This window comes from Arvicanthis niloticus, chromosome 2, assembly GCF_011762505.2.
Source record: "Arvicanthis niloticus isolate mArvNil1 chromosome 2, mArvNil1.pat.X, whole genome shotgun sequence".
NCBI classification, from domain to species: Eukaryota; Metazoa; Chordata; class Mammalia; order Rodentia; family Muridae; genus Arvicanthis; species Arvicanthis niloticus.
This window is the reverse complement of record NC_047659.1, coordinates 9,085,993-9,103,341: the sequence shown is the minus strand read 5'-3', so window position 1 is coordinate 9,103,341 and position 17,349 is coordinate 9,085,993. Positions and strand designations below refer to the sequence as shown.

At 49.5% G+C, this 17,349-nt stretch overlaps 1 protein-coding gene across 6 annotated transcripts in view; it reads right to left on the bottom strand.

Moving 5' to 3' along the window:
* Positions 1 to 17,349, bottom strand: part of Lamc3 (laminin subunit gamma 3) — a 58,973-nt gene that overhangs the window by 7,381 nt on the left and 34,243 nt on the right. The window contains exons 18-27 of one of the 6 annotated variants that reach the window (XM_076928477.1): positions 16,050 to 16,191; positions 15,048 to 15,253; positions 14,582 to 14,724; positions 11,433 to 11,567; positions 9,582 to 9,729; positions 8,341 to 8,484; positions 4,427 to 4,529; positions 2,371 to 2,570; positions 1,071 to 1,217; positions 98 to 197 (exon numbers count right to left, since the gene is read on the bottom strand). In XM_076928477.1, the coding sequence (XP_076784592.1) occupies positions 98 to 197; positions 1,071 to 1,217; positions 2,371 to 2,570; positions 4,427 to 4,529; positions 8,341 to 8,484; positions 9,582 to 9,729; positions 11,433 to 11,567; positions 14,582 to 14,724; positions 15,048 to 15,253; positions 16,050 to 16,191 (1,468 nt within the window). Of the gene's footprint in view, positions 1 to 97; positions 198 to 1,070; positions 1,218 to 2,370; positions 2,571 to 4,426; positions 4,530 to 8,340; positions 8,485 to 9,551; positions 9,730 to 11,432; positions 11,568 to 14,581; positions 14,725 to 15,047; positions 15,254 to 16,049; positions 16,192 to 17,349 lie in introns of all 6 variants that reach the window. The other 5 variants (XM_076928476.1, XM_076928478.1, XM_076928479.1 and 2 more) reach the window with 5 other exon arrangements.

The following is a 17,349-nucleotide window of genomic DNA, read 5'->3' as shown; positions in this document are numbered from 1 at the left end:
GATAGGTGACAGGCTAGAAGTCGAAGCATGGATTTTAGGACAAGGAGAAATATGCCCTACCACTGCCCCTCAGGGACTCGCCTTGGGGTCTCCTTACCCAGCTTCACAAGCAGCTCTGACAGGACCTTAGTGTCCTTCTCCAAGGAGATCCGAGACTCTCGAATCTGGCGCTCCACAGTGCTCAGCCCAGAGGCCACCTTGACCAGAAAGAACAATCTTAGTGGCTTCCTGGGGCGGCTGGGTGTGCTGGCTAGCTTTATGTCAACTTGACACAAACTAAAGTCATCTGAGAGGCAGGAATCTTAACTGAGAAAATGCCTCCATAAGACTGGGCTGTAAGCAAGCCTGTAGGGCATTCTCTCTCTCTCTCTCTCTCTCTCTCTCTCTCTCTCTCTCTCTCTCTCTCTTTCTCTCTCTTCCTTCTTCCCTTCCTTTCCTCCCTCTTTCCATCCTTTCTTCCCTCCTTTCCTCCTTCCTTTTTTCCTTCCCTCCCTCCCTCCTTTCTTCCTTCCTTCCTTCCTTCCTTCCTTCCTTCCTTTCTTCCTTTCTATATATATGAGTGCTCCATTTGCATGTACATCTGCATGCCAGAAGAGGGCATTGGATCCCATTACAGATGGTTGTGAGCCACCATGTGGTTGCTGGGAATTGAACTCAGGGCCTCTCTAAAGACCAGACAATGATCTTAACCACTGAGTTATTTCTCCAGCCCCTAGGGCATTTTCTTAATTAGTAATTGATTTAGGTGGACCTGGGCTTGCTGGGTGGTGTCATCCCTGGGATGGTGGTACAGGTTGCTATAAGAAAGCAGGCTGAGCAAGCCACAAGGAGCAAGCCAGTAAGCAGCGCCCTTCCATGGCCTCTGCATCAGCCCCTGCCTTCAAGTTCTTGCCCTGCTTGAGTTCCTGTCCTGACTTCACTCAGTGATCGATTGTTATCTGGAAATATGAGCGGGATAAATCCTTTCCTTCCCAAGTTGCTTTGGTCATGGTGTTTCATCACAGTAATGGCAGTCCTTACTGAGACACTGGGCAGAGGGGGAGAGTGGCGTGAAGGCTGTGCACACCCACCTGCTTAGCTTCCTCCAGCTCCTGTTTGCGTGCCTCTGAGGTCAGCACCAGGCGAGAGACCTGGTGGAGCGTGGCCTGGGTCTGACTGACCAGTCGGCTGGCATGACGGTAGCCCTGCTTCCCTTCCCTCAGCAAAGCTCTGGCAAGCTGCAAGACAGCAGGGAAGGGAAGAATAAGCCCTTTGGGGAAGAAGAACTTTGTTTTTCTTTTTCAGTACTGAAGCTGGAATTCAGAGTCTCCAACATGCTAGGTAAGCACTCTGCAGCTGACCAACATGCTAGGACCAGTTCTTATATTTTAATTTGAAATAAGAGTTCTCTAAGTTACCTAGGACAGCCTTGGATCTGTGATCCTTCTGCATCAGCCCTCAAAGTAGCTGGGCTATAGGCTTGTACCGCCTGGGTCTGGCTTGGACAACATTTTTTATGACATGATGCCAAGCATACTTCATAATCTAGAACACACTCATTCATTCATTCATTCATTCATTCCCACATTCAACAGGTATGCACTGGAGATGGGATGTGTACAAATTTCCAGTACAAATGACTACAAACTCCTTATTCCTCCTTAGTGGAGATATTTTATAGACGGGGAAACAGAGATACAGGGAGGGGGAAGAGGAGTTGTGGGACAAGAAACTGCACCTAGAATTCCCAGTTTCAAGTCAGCCCTTCGGGAATTTAGGTAACCAAGAAGAGAGTTAGTTCACTTGGATGTGAATAGTGGATCTAAGGACGGGACACATAGACACACGCACACACACAGAGAGCAATTAGAATTTGACCCCAGCTAAAGAAAACCTAGGGAGCCTGAAGAGATGGCTCGGTGGTTAAGAGCAGCTGTTGCTCTTGCAGTAGACCTGGGTCACTTGCTTGCACCTCTAGTTCACAGCCAGGAGATCTAACACCAGCCTCTGACTTCTGCCCATATCAGGCACACCCATAGTACACATATATACATACATGCAGGGAGGACATTTGTACAAATAAATTGAAGTAAATAAACCCAAATGTTATATAAAAGACAAGTAAGATGGAATAAATACAACAAAGAAAAACCTAGATGTTTAGAGAACATCCCAATGTCATATGTCTGGTCATATGTCCTGGTCAGATAACTTAAGCTTTGAATTTGTCTCAGCCTAGAGTCTTCTCCTTCTCACAGGGTCACCGTGACTCCTTTTCCTTGAAGAATTAGTGAGGTCACCCCTGATCTGGATGCCAGGACCCACAGCAGTTCGGCAATGTGGCATCTTTGGCACCAAACCCAAGAAAGCTGCTGCTGCCCTGAACCTGACCTTGGTGTTGTCCCTGGACATCGCTTCTGCTTCTTTGCTTTTCTTCTTGGCGGTGGAGGAGAGAGAAGCAGCATTTCCCAGCATCCTCTTTGCCTGCTTGGTCTTCCTCTTGGTGTCCTCCAGGAGCCTGGTCTTGATGCTGCCTGCTTTTCTCTTTAGTGCTTCCTGCTCCTTGGGTAGAGGAAGCCTCAGCTTCATTCCTGCAAAATTGGTCAAGGCTGTGGGGCGAGGAACAGACTTACACTGGAGAGCCTACCAGGTGTCCACTGCAGATGCTTGACCAGCCCGAACTTTGGGGAGGTGGGAGACAGAGGAGATCAATGTGGCCCCTTCCCAAGGTGACTCTGGGGATAACAAAAGGAGTGAGACGTTTTCCTCATTGAATGCAAAGGTCCACATGCTATTATGTGTCTGCTTTGTGGTCACTCTGTTAAAGTCACATCACATGGTAGTCACAGCCTAAAAAGTCTCCAGACTGTGATGGGAGAGGGCAGGAAGAGTTTGGGGTCGAGGTTAAAAGTTCATCTTTTGGGTTATGGAACAGAGTCAGAGGGACAAATTTCCAACTAACATGTACAAAGTCTTGTTTTTAACAAAGAGAACTTGACACCTGGGAAGGCATGGGGCATCTCAGTGTGGAAAAAAAGAAAGCTGAGGGCAGCGAGCCATGGGACACACAAGGGGCAGCTTATAACTCTCTACAGTTTTGATGTCCCCTAAAATAACCCACCACATTCCATGGTACAGATTTACATACAGTCCCTAAATGTGACTCTTGGTTATAGAAGCTCACACACAACCATGTCCTTTTTATAGGAGGTCCAATGGAGTGAGTGACCAGGACCTTAGACCCCAAGGAAGCTAGAGGACAAGAAGACACACCCTGTCCAAGTGCCATTAGGCTAAAGCTATGTTTCCAGTGTGCAGTGGGCAGGGGGAGGGCAGGTGCTGAGTGGAGTGGACAGAGAGCCACAGAGGCTTCTTTCTCTCTGGAGCAAAGATGGTTTTCGGGAGAAGCCAATCACACAGAGGTCCCTGAGGTAGAGAGAGAGAGTGCTTCTCTCTGACTCAAGGATAGATAGGCAATTGATTTTCTCAGTCTACCCACCTGTAAAACATGTCACTTGGCTTCTTTTGAGACAGGGTTCCTCTGAGTGGCCCTGGCTGTCCTGGAACTCAGTGTACAAACCAGGCTGGCTTCAAACTCAGAGGTCCTCCCTCCTCTGCCTCCCATGGCTACCAGCCCCTACATAACTCTGTTTTCTTAAAGCTGCAGAAGTTTGGGCAGGCATGAAAGCCTACCCAGCTCTAAAGAGAAACTCTACAACAGAGTTTGTTTCAAGTTTTGTTTTGTTTGCGGCCTTTGGATACAAGGTTTTATTCAATAGCTCAAGCTACCTTAAAACTTGGTAGCCCAGGCTAGCCTCAGGCTCTCTTGCTAGCTTAGCTTATCTAAGGAGTACCGGTGTGAACCACCATCCAGCACTTTTTTTTTCTTTTTGGACAGAGTCTCATGCAGCTCAGGATAGTCTCAGACTCACATGTAGCCCAGGATGAACTTGACCTTCTGATCCCCCTGCATGTTGAGAGCACAGGCATGCACCACCATGCCTGGTTTATTTGGGGCTGAGGATCAACACAGGGCATCATGCACATTCAGTAGGCACCATGTCAGCTGAGGCTCGTCTTTAGCCCCTGGTTTTGCTTTTTACCTGTACTGAGGATGGGATTTGAGACCTCACAAACGTTAGACAGCTCTCTACCACTGAGCCACACACCCCTGCCAGTGACACCAGTCTCTTCCCATCCGATCCTGAGGAACTCTGTGTTTGGTCTGATAATGCTGGGAGCTAGTTGGAGTGGCCACAGGGCCAGTACCCAGCAAGTGGCATGTGAGACAGGGAGAGACAAACATCGTGGAAGTCCCGAGAGGCAGAAGAACTTGTGTACCAGGCTTAGGTCCACATAACTAGACTCTGTTCCCTGTGACTAGGCATCCCTGGCTAAGGCAAGCTGACTGACTGTCAGCATCCAGGGCTCAGAAGGACACACGTACCCTCTAGGTCGGCTAGCAGGGTCTTTGCTCCTATGACGGTCACTTTGGCAGCTCGGACAGCTGAAGAAGCCTGTGTCAGGGCAGCTGTGGTCTTATTGCGTAGCTGGAAGAAGGAAAAGAAAGACAAGGTAGCTGCCTAGAGAGAGATCAACGGACCCCAGATGGGCAGGCTAGGCCCCAAACCTTGGAATGGCTGGCTGAAGATTGCCCTGATTCTAGGAGCCTGACCTGACTACATGATTGAAGCCCCAAATCAATCCCAAGAAGACCCCTGTCTTCAGAAACCTGGAGGATGACCAGAAAACGAGAGCCAAAGGAGGATGACGATGAGGTAACCACACACTTCAGTCTCTGACACTGCTATATCAGCCCCTGGCTGTTAAACAGCTTCTCACAGAGTAGCAACACCTGCCCCATGGCTGCCAGATGTGAGTAGATAGGAAAGAACTCAGGTTCGATTATGCAAGACAGGACACAAAGAATGTAAGAGTCACAGGAAGTTGACTGCAGGGCACGGCTCGAACTTGGAATTCTTGAACTCACAATATAACCTCTGCATCCCATTAAGTCCCTCAACATCATCATCCTGTTGTAGGGCAGGGCATCACAAGGTCTCACTCCTCTCTATGGATTTATACTGAGATAGTGATGATGGAGAAGGAGACGTTGTCTTTAGTAGTGTAAGTATTGCTATGGTACCCACATATGTGAAGGTCTGAACAAGAATGGTCCCCCACCCAGGCTTTTATATTTGAATGTTTGGTCCCCAGTTGGTGGAACTGGATTGGGTATGTGGCCTTGTTGGAGGAAGTCACTAATAAGTTCAGTCTTGCTCTCTGTCTCTCCCTAATGGATCAGGGTATAGCTCTCAGCTCCTGCTTCAGCACCTTGTCTGACTTCCTGCCTGCTGCCACCGTGCTCCCCGCTGTGACGATAATGACTGAACTCCTCCAAACTCAAAGCAAGCCCCAATTAACTGCTTTCTTTTGTAAGTTGCTTTGATCCTGGTGTCTCTTCACAGCAAGAGAAAAGGTGACTGAGACAGAAATCTGGATCCGGTCAGCAACCCCTCTGACACTCACTGGCTTACACAAAAAACACAGGAGCACGTTGATACCTAACTTGTTGGGAACCGGCACCTTGTACTAGCAGTGTCTACACTAAAGACAACTGTCTCCTCCATCGCTCATTAGCTCCGCCCTAGGGAGGAGCGGGACCTTGTGACACTGCCCCATAACAGGATGCATAACAGGTAACATGACTGAAATAATCATGTCACATGTATGAAGCTGTCATGATGAAAACCTATTACATGTAATAATTAATATATGCTTGTTAGTATTCTGTCTAAACTCCACCTCCACAGTTACCTGGCAATAGCCAGGTAGGCCTGGTCCACTATAAAAGGGACTGCTTGCCCCCTCCTCTCTCTCTTGATTTCTTTTCTTTTTTTTTCTTTTTCTTTTTTTTTTTTTTTTTTGGTTTTTCGAGACAGGGTTTCTCTGTGTAGCCCTGGCTGTCCTGGAACTCACTCTGTAGACCAGACTGGCCTCGAACTCAGAAATCCGCCTGTCTCTGCCTCCCAAGTGCTGGGATTAAAGGCGTGCACCACCACCGCCCAGCTCTCTTGATTTCTTGATCTCTTACCTCTAGCTTCTCTCTGTCCCCTCCCTCTCCCCCCTTCCTGTCCCCCTCTCTCCACATGGTCATGGCCGGCCTCTACTTCTCTTCTCTCTTCTCTCTTCTCTCTTCTCTCTTCTCTCTCTTCTCTCTCTTCTCTCTCTTCTCTCTCTTCTCTCTCTCTCTCTCTCTCTCTCTCTCTCTCTCTCTCTCTCTCTCTGCCTCTACTACCCTCCTGGCTCCCCTCCCCATGCCCTGAATAAACTCTATTCTATGCTATACCCGTGTGTGGCTGGTCCCTCAGGGGGAAGAGATGCCTCTGCATGGGCCCTGAGACATCCCCTTCCCCCATACTTCCCCACACACCCACAGAACATACTCTCTTTATCTTTTTATAAACACATCAATGCTAATAAAAAGTTTTTTGAGAAAAGAGTTAGGCTGGCTCAGTGGGTAAAGAATCTCAAGGCTTCACACAGTAGAAGGAGAGAACAGACTCCCACAAGTTGTCCTCAGACTGTAGCAAATGGGTGACCCCCACCCGTGCCCAGACACAAAATTTAAATAAATGTATAATAAAAAATAAAAGGGGGGCTTGGGCTATGTTGAGTGTCTGGTTAAAGAGCTTGTGACTATGGTCCGTGAGAAGTCTCAGTGGGCAAAGGTGCTTGCTGCCAAGGCTGACAAATCTTTTGAGCCTCAGGACCCACATGGCAGGAACAGAGAGAAAACTCTGACTGCTGTCTTCTGACCTCCACAGGTGGGCTATGGCTCATTCATGGGCTCACAGAAAGCCAGGGACAGCAGAGGGGTGTGCAGGGCCTCAGATGGGGAGCAGAGGCACCGCCTAAAGATATGGCTTCTTGAGGTTACTTTCACGAGGAACGTTCCAGAACATAGAGAGGGGTAGCGCAGCGTGGTAAATGGGCCCAAGGCCCTGAACGGGGTAAATTGTCCCTTGAGGGGGGAGTAAATTTTGATTTCCAAGCTCTAAAGTGCTTGTACAGCTCAAATATAAAGCTTTATCAAGGGAGGGGGACACAGGCCTAGTGGCAGCACACTTAAACGAAGCTTTAGGTTCCACTGTGTCTTCTTGGCACACATAAATATTTATTTAAGTTGCTGCTGTTGGAAGTTCCAAAGTGGACACTTAGCAACAATCAATAAAATGTTTCAGGCTGAGAAAAGTGGTTTCTTGTGAGATTTTCTACAAATAAACAACATGGGTCTGAAGAGCCAGGGAAGCCTCAGTTTCTGCCTCTGGAGGTTGTGGGGGAGGGGGAGGGGCTGTGAGGGCTGTAGGGACTGAGTAGGAGGGGGAGGGGCTGTGAGGGCTGAAGGCAATGGAGCAAGCATCTGCAGAGGAGGGTCTGTCCCTCACAGGACTAAACTCCCAGAGCCTCTGCAGTGGCTGCCTCTCTTGCTGGCTTCCTCAGATGAGGTATGGGTCAGGTCAGAGGGCATGTTGTAGCCGTCAACCCAGCAAAGCTCTCCTGGGTAGGTGTCAGGCCCTGAGTCCAATCCTCAAATATTTCCTCTCTCCTCAAGAGAACTTGCCTCCTGGGTCTGTAGGGAAGTCAAGGGGCCTGTGGGGAAGCCATGACTACCACGGTTGGGGTTCTGAGTCAGGTCAGTAGGCTGCATCCCTGGGTGGTGTCACTGCTCTCCTGAGTTTAGCACATACCCTGTGGCTGGCTAAGACAAAGTCAACCGGCCTTGTGGGAAGGGTCTGAAATCTTTGGGCACTGTTTGTAGGACCTTCCCTTTGGAAGTCTGAAATTATCCCCCAAGAAAAACCCTCTAGCACAATAACTTTAAATGGATCTCCTATGCGTTGGCAGGGTGCTCTGAGTTCAACTGCCCATTCTGGAAACCTCCACCTCCATCTAATGTCATCTCCCTGGACTGAACACCAGACTGTGTGACTTAACACTGAGTCCCAAGGGCTGCTCAGAGGGGCTGCCTCTGAACATGGCATATCTAAGGGCAGAGGAAGGAAGAGACACAAGAGCCATCCAGCCTGTGACTGAATCTGAGAGAGGGGGTGTGCATACATATGGTCCCTATCACCCAGCCGCTCACCCGTGTCGGTCTGTCCATCCTCTTTCCCCTCACCACTTTACTCTCTTCTCAGCAACCAGATGCCTCATCTTTGGCTTGGCTGCCTTTAAAGCTCTCAGGCATTTTGATGAGGCAGGGGACTCTTGGAAGTACTATTTTTCTTGTTTGCACCCCACCCCAGTATCCCTTGGAGGCAGCCCCTCCCTCTTTCAGGTCCCACATTCAAAGCTGACCTGCATAAAAGGCTCCATCTTCCGCAAGGTTCTCCCAGCATGCACCTGCAGGGCATCCACAGCCTGGCCTGCCTCGTGCTCCTGCTGCTTCAGCTTCTGCTCCAGGGCTTTCACTTCCCAGAGTAGGTCTCTAGCTTGGGAGTTCTGAGGATTCGAGATGGTGGGTTCAGGTAGGACTGAGGACCAGACACTCAGCTCAGGGAAAAGTGCCCTGCTGTGCTGAAGGTCAGCCTGTGGCTACTAGCTCAGAGCTAAAACTTCTGGTCCTGATCCCAGAGTGTCTCCTGTTGTTCTAGGGCACCTCAGATACCCAGGGGCAAGGCAATGGCAGAATACAGCAGGGTTTCAGAGAAACCAGGCCAGGAGACTCTGTCATCGGAAGCTCTGACTCCAGGCCACCAATTTCTAGCTGGGCAGCCATAGGAAACTCCAGCTACCTGTCCAGACCTGTGGGTATGACTGCCTTTGTTCCTTGCAAGGTGCGAGAGTCCCTCCCCAGGCCCCAGTCCTTCCTCCATCTGCACCTTGACCTATGTGCTTCCGAATATAGTGTTCCAGATGTTAGAAGGGCAGAACTAGGTAGTGGTGTATGATCCCGAGCTCTCAGTGGTATCTGGGTCACCCAGGTTATTGCATGTAAAGAAAGCAAGAGAAGACACGAGGCCGTAGCCTCAGGCAGCCTCTGTCTCAGACGTACTAGGAGAGATTTCTGGGTTTTATTTCCTTGGTGTTTCAGGTGGAAACACCTTGTGCATGCTGCGCACACACACTCTCCCCAGCAGCGGCAGCAAGAGCCGGCTCAGTGCTCTACTAAAGCCGGGTTGCTGAGACTGAAGCTCTCAGGATTCCCCAACAGACAAGCTAGGCGGGATGTGGAATGTTCAGTGCTGGACTCCTTAGATCCTCTCTATCTCCTACCTCTAAAATCAAGCCAGAGGAGGGTGAGTCCTCAGGACAGACAGTCACTATGGCTAGAACCTCTCTATAGAGAGGGAAATCCTTGGTCAAGGTCACTGCTGGAGTGGGAACTGGGACACACGTCACCCTCATCCCTCTGATGTCCTTGTTCATGTCATAGTTATAGCCTTGGGATGAAAGACCGACTGAACCCCCTTCTACTTCAACAGGCCACATCTCAGTTAACAAGAAGCCCTTCCCGCCTCTGCCTGGCCCTCTGGCTTCCCCATTATTTAGAACCTTCACTGCCATACCATAAGAGGCTCCAGGGATGCCAAACTGACCATTGCTTCAGGGGTGACCAGTGAGCCCAGATGTGGGGCTGTGTCACCAGTGACTTGCTTCACCATGGCCAGTGCCTTTTCAGCTTCGGGCAGTACCTCTGCCACAGCTGTGCCCAGGGCAGTCTGAGCTGCCTGCACCTCTTGGTACCTGGGAAGAAAGAGGTCAGGATGAGGCACAGAACAGGGTGCAGGATACCCCCCTCCGTCTCTATCAAAACTGCTGGCTGGAGCTGTTGATCTGCAAAGCCCAGACTCACCCTGTGCAGGTCAGGACCCAGCAGCTGGCCTGGGAAAGCGGCTGGGACTCTGCAGCGTTCAGACTTTGTGTGTGTGTGTGTGTGTGTGTGTGTGTGTGTGTGTGTGTGTGCGCGCGCGCGTGTGCGCGCTCCTGTCTATGAGTATAGGTGTCCAGGGAGGCAAGAAGCATCAGATGCCCTGGAGCTAGAGTTGGAAGCAGTTGGAAGCCACCCAGTGTGGCTGGAAACTGATCTTGGGTTCTCTACAAGAGCCATAAGTGTTCCTAACAGCTGAGCCATCTCTCCAGTCTCTGAAGCTTTCACATGAGCAGACCCTTATTCAGTTTATTCCCTTATTCAGTTTGGGCATGCCACTCTGCCCAGGCTACTGTGCACCTGAGAACCACACATTCTGCAGACCCCTAGAGCCTCTTGGCAAGCTTCAGAGAGAGTACCTGTGAGAGGAGGACAGAAGAACAGTGGCGTGGGCTGTGATCATGGTTGACCACGCCTTCACTGCTGACCTTCTGCTTATGTTGCTTCTTTGGATATGAAGTGACCCCCATGGGAGCATGTATCTGAACACTTGGTCCCCATTTAGTGTCACTGAGGACTTTATGGAACTTTTAGGAGGTGGAGACTTGCTGGAGGAAGTGGGTCACTGAGGAGAGGGCCTTGGGGTTTTATGAGGGGAGCTTCCTGTTCACTCTCTGCTTCTTGATTGTAGCTGCAACAATACCAAGCCCGCTTCCTGCTCCTGCCCCATGCCTTTCCTGCATGAAGCCACGCGTAACTGGCCCAACAGAGATGAAGATATTCTGAGCCTCTCATGTTCTTCCTTTGTTATCAAGTTTCAGAAACTTTGGACTCCAGGAACTAGAATTCTCTCAGGAACTGGCAAGTGGTGGCACTTGGGAAGCAGAGGCAGGAGGATCTTTGAGTTTGAGACCAGCCTGGTCTTCAAAATGAGTTCCAGGACAGCCAGGGCTACACCTGGAAACCCTGTCTCAAATAACAAATAGCAAAAATAAACCAACAAACCAAAAATTCCCTCAGGAGAAAGCCCATTTCCTGAACCAGCCAGAGGCAGAGCCTTTTCCCCCAGAAGATCACAAGGACAAGAACTGGAACCATGATGGGGTCTCCAATGGTCAGGGCTCCACCTTGCCCAGGACTGCTTAAATATTAACCTCCCAGTTGCCGAAAGACAGTCTGACAGGAACAGTAAGGAGTTCCACACTGGATACCTTTGTCTCTCCCTCCAGAGTGGCCACATTGATAAATCTCCTTCTTATGCTTTTCAATATTAATTTGGCCTTTTCATCCAGAGATGGATGGCTGAACCTGGCTTCCTGGGGCGCAGGCTGTGATTCTAAGCCCAGCAACAATGTCTCTCTCAGAATGATGGAAAAACTCCCTCAATCTGGAAGCAGGAGAAACCTTTTCTCCCTTTGTTGTAGATCAGGTATTTTGTTACAGCAACTAGGAGGGTAATTACTATGGTGTATGATTCCTCACCACAAGCAAATGGAGACCTGAATGATAGGAAGGACTCAGGGGGAACTGGTTCTTACAGGCTCCTGGAAGCTTCTCTGCACATGCATGGAGACCTCACCTGTCCTCCAGTTCCTGCTGATCCTCCGTGGCCACTCTGCCGGTCATCAGCTTCCACAGGAGCTCATAGCTGGCGTTGGAGGCGAGCAGGGCCCTTTCTGCAGTAGCTTCAATCTTGGTGGCTGTGTCCCTGTGGCTATATGAATTGGCATGACTGTCACTGTGAGCACACACAGAAGTGGTGGCACCCAGACCACACCCCTGCCTGCTTCAAGGGTCTCTGCCCACCTGCCACTGCAGCAACAGCAGGGACACTCTGGGTTTTGATTCCTGTCACCCATCAGTTATACCTGTGGTGCTGGTGGGAGGATGGGCAAAGGCCTTCCATCACATGGCCTCTCATACAGACAAGCCAGCTGCGATTGAATCCTGGCTCTTATCCTGTCCTCCACGAGGGAGTCAGCTGACTTCTCTGGATCTGTCTCCTCATCTCTAAAGTGCGTTTGGTCCCCAGAGCTAAAGAGGAAAACTGTCGGCTAGAGGGATGGCTCAGCAGGTAAGAGTACTTTCTCAGCACCCACAGGAGTCAGCTCATACCTGCCTGAGCCTCCAGCTCCTGGGATCCTACACCTTCCAGCTTCTTTGGGTAGATACATATATTATTTATTATGTATGCATGTGTGTCTGTGAGTACAAGTGCCCTCAGGGGTAGAGAAGGGGGAGTCAGGCTCCCTGGAGTACAGGAGGCTATGAGTCGCCCAATGTGGGTACTGGAAACTGAACACAGGTCCCCTGGAAGAGCAATATATGCTCTTAATTGCTGGGCCATCACTCCAGCCCCCAAATAATTTTTTTTCTTTTTTATTAAGAGGAAAATATGCTGGGCATAGTAGCATAGACCCTTAATCCCAGCAGTAGTGAGGCAGAGGCAAGTGGATCTCTGTGAGTTCAAGGCCACCCTAGCCTACAGAGTGAGTCTGAGGACAGCCAGGGAGGGCTATACAGAGAAACCTTATCCTGAAAACACACACACACACACACACACACACACACACAGATACACACACACAGATACACACACACAGATACACACAAACACACACAACAAAAAAGAAGAAAATCTATGTGATGCATTTACACACATGTAAAATTTAAAAGATGAAAATTGTTATGGATTCTATGCTTTTGGGATCATAAGTTGTTTTTTTTTTTTTTTTTTAAGGAAACAGAAAAAAAAAAATCCAAATGCTGCCCTGGGGAAACAGCTCAGTCGAAAAAGTGCTCGCCTTGCAAGCAGGAGGTCCTGAGTTTGATGAGTTTGATCCCCAGGACCCACATAAAAAGCTGGGTGCAGTGGCATGCATGTGCAATCCCAGCCAGGGAAGGAGGAGAGTCAGATCCCTAGGGTTTACTGGTTACCCTAATTGGTTTCCCCCAGCCCAGTGACAGTCCCTGTGTTAAAAAACAAAACAAAACAAAACAAAACGGTGTATGTCATTTAAGAAATGTCACCCCAGGACTGGAGAGATGTCTCAGCTGTTAAAGGCTAGGCTCACAACCAAAAATATAAGAAATGTCATCCCAGTTAGTTGCACACACACACACACACACACACACACACACACACACACACAGACATTGTTGCACATACACAGAGAGACAAAGAGACAGACACAGAGAGAGATAAACAGAGAGAGAGAGAGAGAGATCTTCATACAACCCTATGACCAATGTCTATTAGTGGATGATTGTATAACCAAAATGTGATATCTCCTAGGCCATTATATCCCCTAGATACATACCCTAGACTATTGTGCACCCACACAAAGAGATGGAGCACCCCTTCTCTATACTGAATCCTGAAGACGTGATAGCAAGTGAAAGAAGCCAAAAGCAATGCTCCATGTGTCACATGACCCCATCTACACGGAATGGCCTGAAGAAACAAATCTACAGAGACAGAAAGTAGAGTGATCTTTGCCAGGTTGGAGCGGCTGAAGAGAACTGGGGAAGATGAAAACTGTAGACAGGGTTTATTTGGGGGGTGGTAAAAGTGGTGTAAATGTACATCTGCTGGTCACGTGACTCTTCGAATACGAGATACTGAGCTACAAAGTATAAAAATTGCCTCCTTACTTTGTGTGTGCGAGTGTGTGTGTGTGTGTGTGTGTGTAGACCAGAGGCCAACCTCAAGTGTGGCTCCTCAGGATATGTTCACTTTGTTTTGAGATATTATTGCTATTACTACTATTATTATTTATTGTCTTTTGAGAGACAGAGTTTCTTTGTGTAGTCCAGGCTATCCTGAAACTTGCTTTGTAGATTAGGCTGGCCTCAAACTCAGAAATCTGTCTGCACCTACCTCCTGAGTGCTGGGATTAAAGGCGTGCAACACCACAGTCTGGCATTCACTTTCTTTTCTTTCTTTCTTTCTTTCTTTCTTCCTTCCTTCCTTCCTTCCTTCCTTCCTTTGTTACACAGTATTTTTTATTTTCTTTCTATTTTATGTGCATTCGTGTCTTCCTACACATTTGTCTGTGTGAGGGTGTCACATTCCCCTGGAACTAGGGTTACAGACAGTTATGAGCTGCCATGTAGATGCTGGGAATTGAACCCAGGTCCTCTGGAAGGGCACTGAGTACCCTTAACCACTGAGCCATCTCTGCAGCCCCCCCCCACCTTGTTTCTTAAGACAGGGTCTCTCACTGGGACCTAGGCTGGGCTGGCTGGCTAGTGTGCGCCCAGGATCACAACTTCACACTGCATGCGGCATCCAGTAACTCTATATCCTTACTGCTGAAGTTACAAGCCAGTGCCTCCACAGCTGGCTTCTTACATGGCCTTTGAGGATTGACCTCATGTCCTCATGCCTATGTGATAAGCAAATTGACTGACTGAGCCATTTCCCCAGGCCCTGTGAATTACATCTTTAAAAAACAAACAAACAAACAAAACGTGGGTTTTTTAGGCCACCAGATAAGATACTAAGATGTATTCCATTGAGCAACTTTTCCCCCAGGATGTCTGTACCTCCATCCGTATCCCACCCAAACCCTTCCTATGCTGGTAACATCTACTCCCCACTGGGCAGCCCTTGGGTTCATCTGGTCCTATCTCCTAGAGCTAACACTGACACTGGAGCCTGTCCAAGAAGGACTGCCTCACCGGCTCTGTCAACAGTTCCCCATATCCTAGAGCTCTGGGACTCACCTCCTGGCAAGGTTGTGAGCCTCTAATGCCAGGTGACTCCAATTGGTGGGTGCGCTGGATCCTTCCTGAAGACTTGCCTTGAAGAACAGAGTGAAAAACTGAGGCTCGTCCTGGAAGATCGAGGGTGACAGCCAGCTAGCTGACTGGGCAGAATAGAACAGTGTCAATATTGTATAAATGCACAAGGCTAACCATGACACCAGCACTCAGTCAGCAGGGTCCCTGAACGTGGAAAGCGCAGTGACCCAGCCCACCATTGTATATCCCCTGTCTGCTCAACACAAATTCGCTCTTTGCAAACAGTGACTTTCTCCGTTAGTAAGAGACCCAGTGTGAACCAGTTTGCAGGTGACACCAAACACCCCATAAAGAGTACACCACACCACAGGCAATCTGTTAAGGGCAGGGCTAGGGCAAAGACTCCTACAGCGGCTCCATGAGAAGCAGGGTTCGGGGACCATGGTACCAGAAATGAGAGCGCTGAGGCTGCACGTAGGATCTTCTCCTCTGAGGACTGCAATGTCTCCTCCAGCTCTGCTAGCTGGACGCAGGTCTTCTGAGCTCCAGCCTGGGCACAGTGTGCATTCCCTCTCAGCACCTGCAGCTGCTCCCAAATGGCCTTCACAGAGTCCTCCAGGCCCACCATCTGCTCCAGGAAGGTCCCTGGGGCCTCTGTGGGAGGCCAGTGATCCCATGATTCTAATCACTCAATCACTGATTGAGAGTCCACACGAAAGGCCCCTCACGCAAGCTCCACCCACCTCCAGTACACCAAAGGAGAAACCTGCCCATTTTATAGCTGTAAAGGTTGAGGCTCAGGCAAGGCAAACCAGGACTTGTAGGCCCTTTGGAACCACAATGGGCATCTCCAGAATCTGAGCTGGCAGTTGAGCCCTAACTCAATTCAGTGCTGTGACTCTCACTGAGCTCACTGGAGCCATCCAACTGCCGTCTCCTTTGATGCTCTGGCCTGCTCACCTTCTGCCAGCTGCTGAAGCGCAGCTACTTGCAGAAGGCAGCTGTACAAAGTGATCGGCTCAGTTTCAACATTCTGCAAATTTTCTGTATCCCAAGGCCACATTCCACCTGGCCTAGTGACAGGTCTGCTTTTCTTAGTTACTAATTCTTTTGAAATGTGCCAAGCACTGGCTGGAGACTCGGCAGCAAGCCAACAGGCTGAGAACCAAAACCTCAGAGGACTCCACCTGTTCAGCACCTGGAACAGCGCCCCAGGAGTGCAAGGTGTGTGGTTAAAGGGTTAAATGAATGGAGCCAGACCAAGTTTATCTTGAGCTTCCAGTCAGTGCAGGGCAGGAGGCAGGGACCCATGTTAATATCATTGCAGATGGACTAGGGACATGGAAGGAGAGGCCTGTGGGGTATCATGACTATCCCAAGAGGTTCCAAAGTGTCTAACCAGCCCAGGCTCTACTGGTCCCCTCACCACTCAGTGTGTTATCCTCTGTACCTTGAAATAGGTGGTGACTTGGGTAGACATCCCCCCGAGGGGCTTCTCCCTGCAGGATTTCTAGTGGTCCCCAGGGGCTGCCACAGTCAGACCCCTGAAGCCACCCCTCCATCAGCATCAGCCTGGCCTTCAGCTTGGCTGCCTGTAGGGGACAGTTGGGAAGGAAAGCTGTATGAGACCAGGATCTCTGGTGCTGTGCCTGGTTCATCCTGTCCTTGGGTTTTCCCCTTCCAATCCTGCATGCATCTCAGTGCTGAGGGCTCGCCAACCCCAAGGACCTATCTTGCCAACTTCACCATCTACTTCCCCTCTCACAGCCTAGCATCTGCTGACACCTTGCCAGCCACACCCCTGACCTACTGAGGGAAGGACAGAGGAAGTGAAAAGGAGTCCCATAAAGATGTGTGTGCCTGAGTCCATGTATGCATATGTGCTTTTATGTGTGCATGTGTGTATATGTTTGCATGGGCAGGCATATGTACATACACATATGTGTATGGAGGTCAGAGGTCAACCTTGGAAATTGTTCCGGTTTAGATATCACCTACTTTGCTGGGTTTTGTTTGTTTGCTTTTGTCTTTGTGTTTAAATAGAATCCTTCACTGGCCTAGAGGTCATCAAGTAATCTCTGCTGACCGGCTAACAAGCCAAAGGGATCTGGCTGTCTTTGCCTCCTTAGCCTCTGGATGCCATTGTGTCCCCAATTTCATGGTTTCTGGGTCCAGACTTAGGTCCTCAAACTTGTATGCTAAGCTACTTTCGAGCCCCCACATATAGTTTTGCCTATTCTGTTTCTAGGGCTTGGCACACACTGCAGGTGCTCTGGGCATGTGCTGCCAGTGTGTGCTGTGTTGACCCCATGCTTTTACCCACAGTATAAATGCACAGCACCTGCATTTACACTGTGTGCAGCAGGAACTAGCTGTGATGTGGGTGCCTGCCATGGTTCAATGCCCTTTGCAGTCATACTAAGCAGAGGGCCAGGTTCTAAGCTCTGCCCTCAGATCCAAAGCCCCCAGCGCTCAGACAGAAGAGCCTAGACTTTCTGTGCCTTTTGTGAACTCATTTGGAAGAATAAAAACTGTTCTTGGCAGCGGGGAGACCACATAGTAGCTTAGTTTATCCAGTGGTGCAAAATGCATGCTGTCCTATAGAAATAGAAATGCTGGGTGTAGGACCTGGCCTGCTTGCCCCATGGGCTTATAGCTAGAGCTCAGGATGGGTCACTTTCAAATCTACATCACCAAATGTTCTCAGTGCCACACTCGGCCCAGGAGGCTTGAAGGCTTGAAATAGGTAT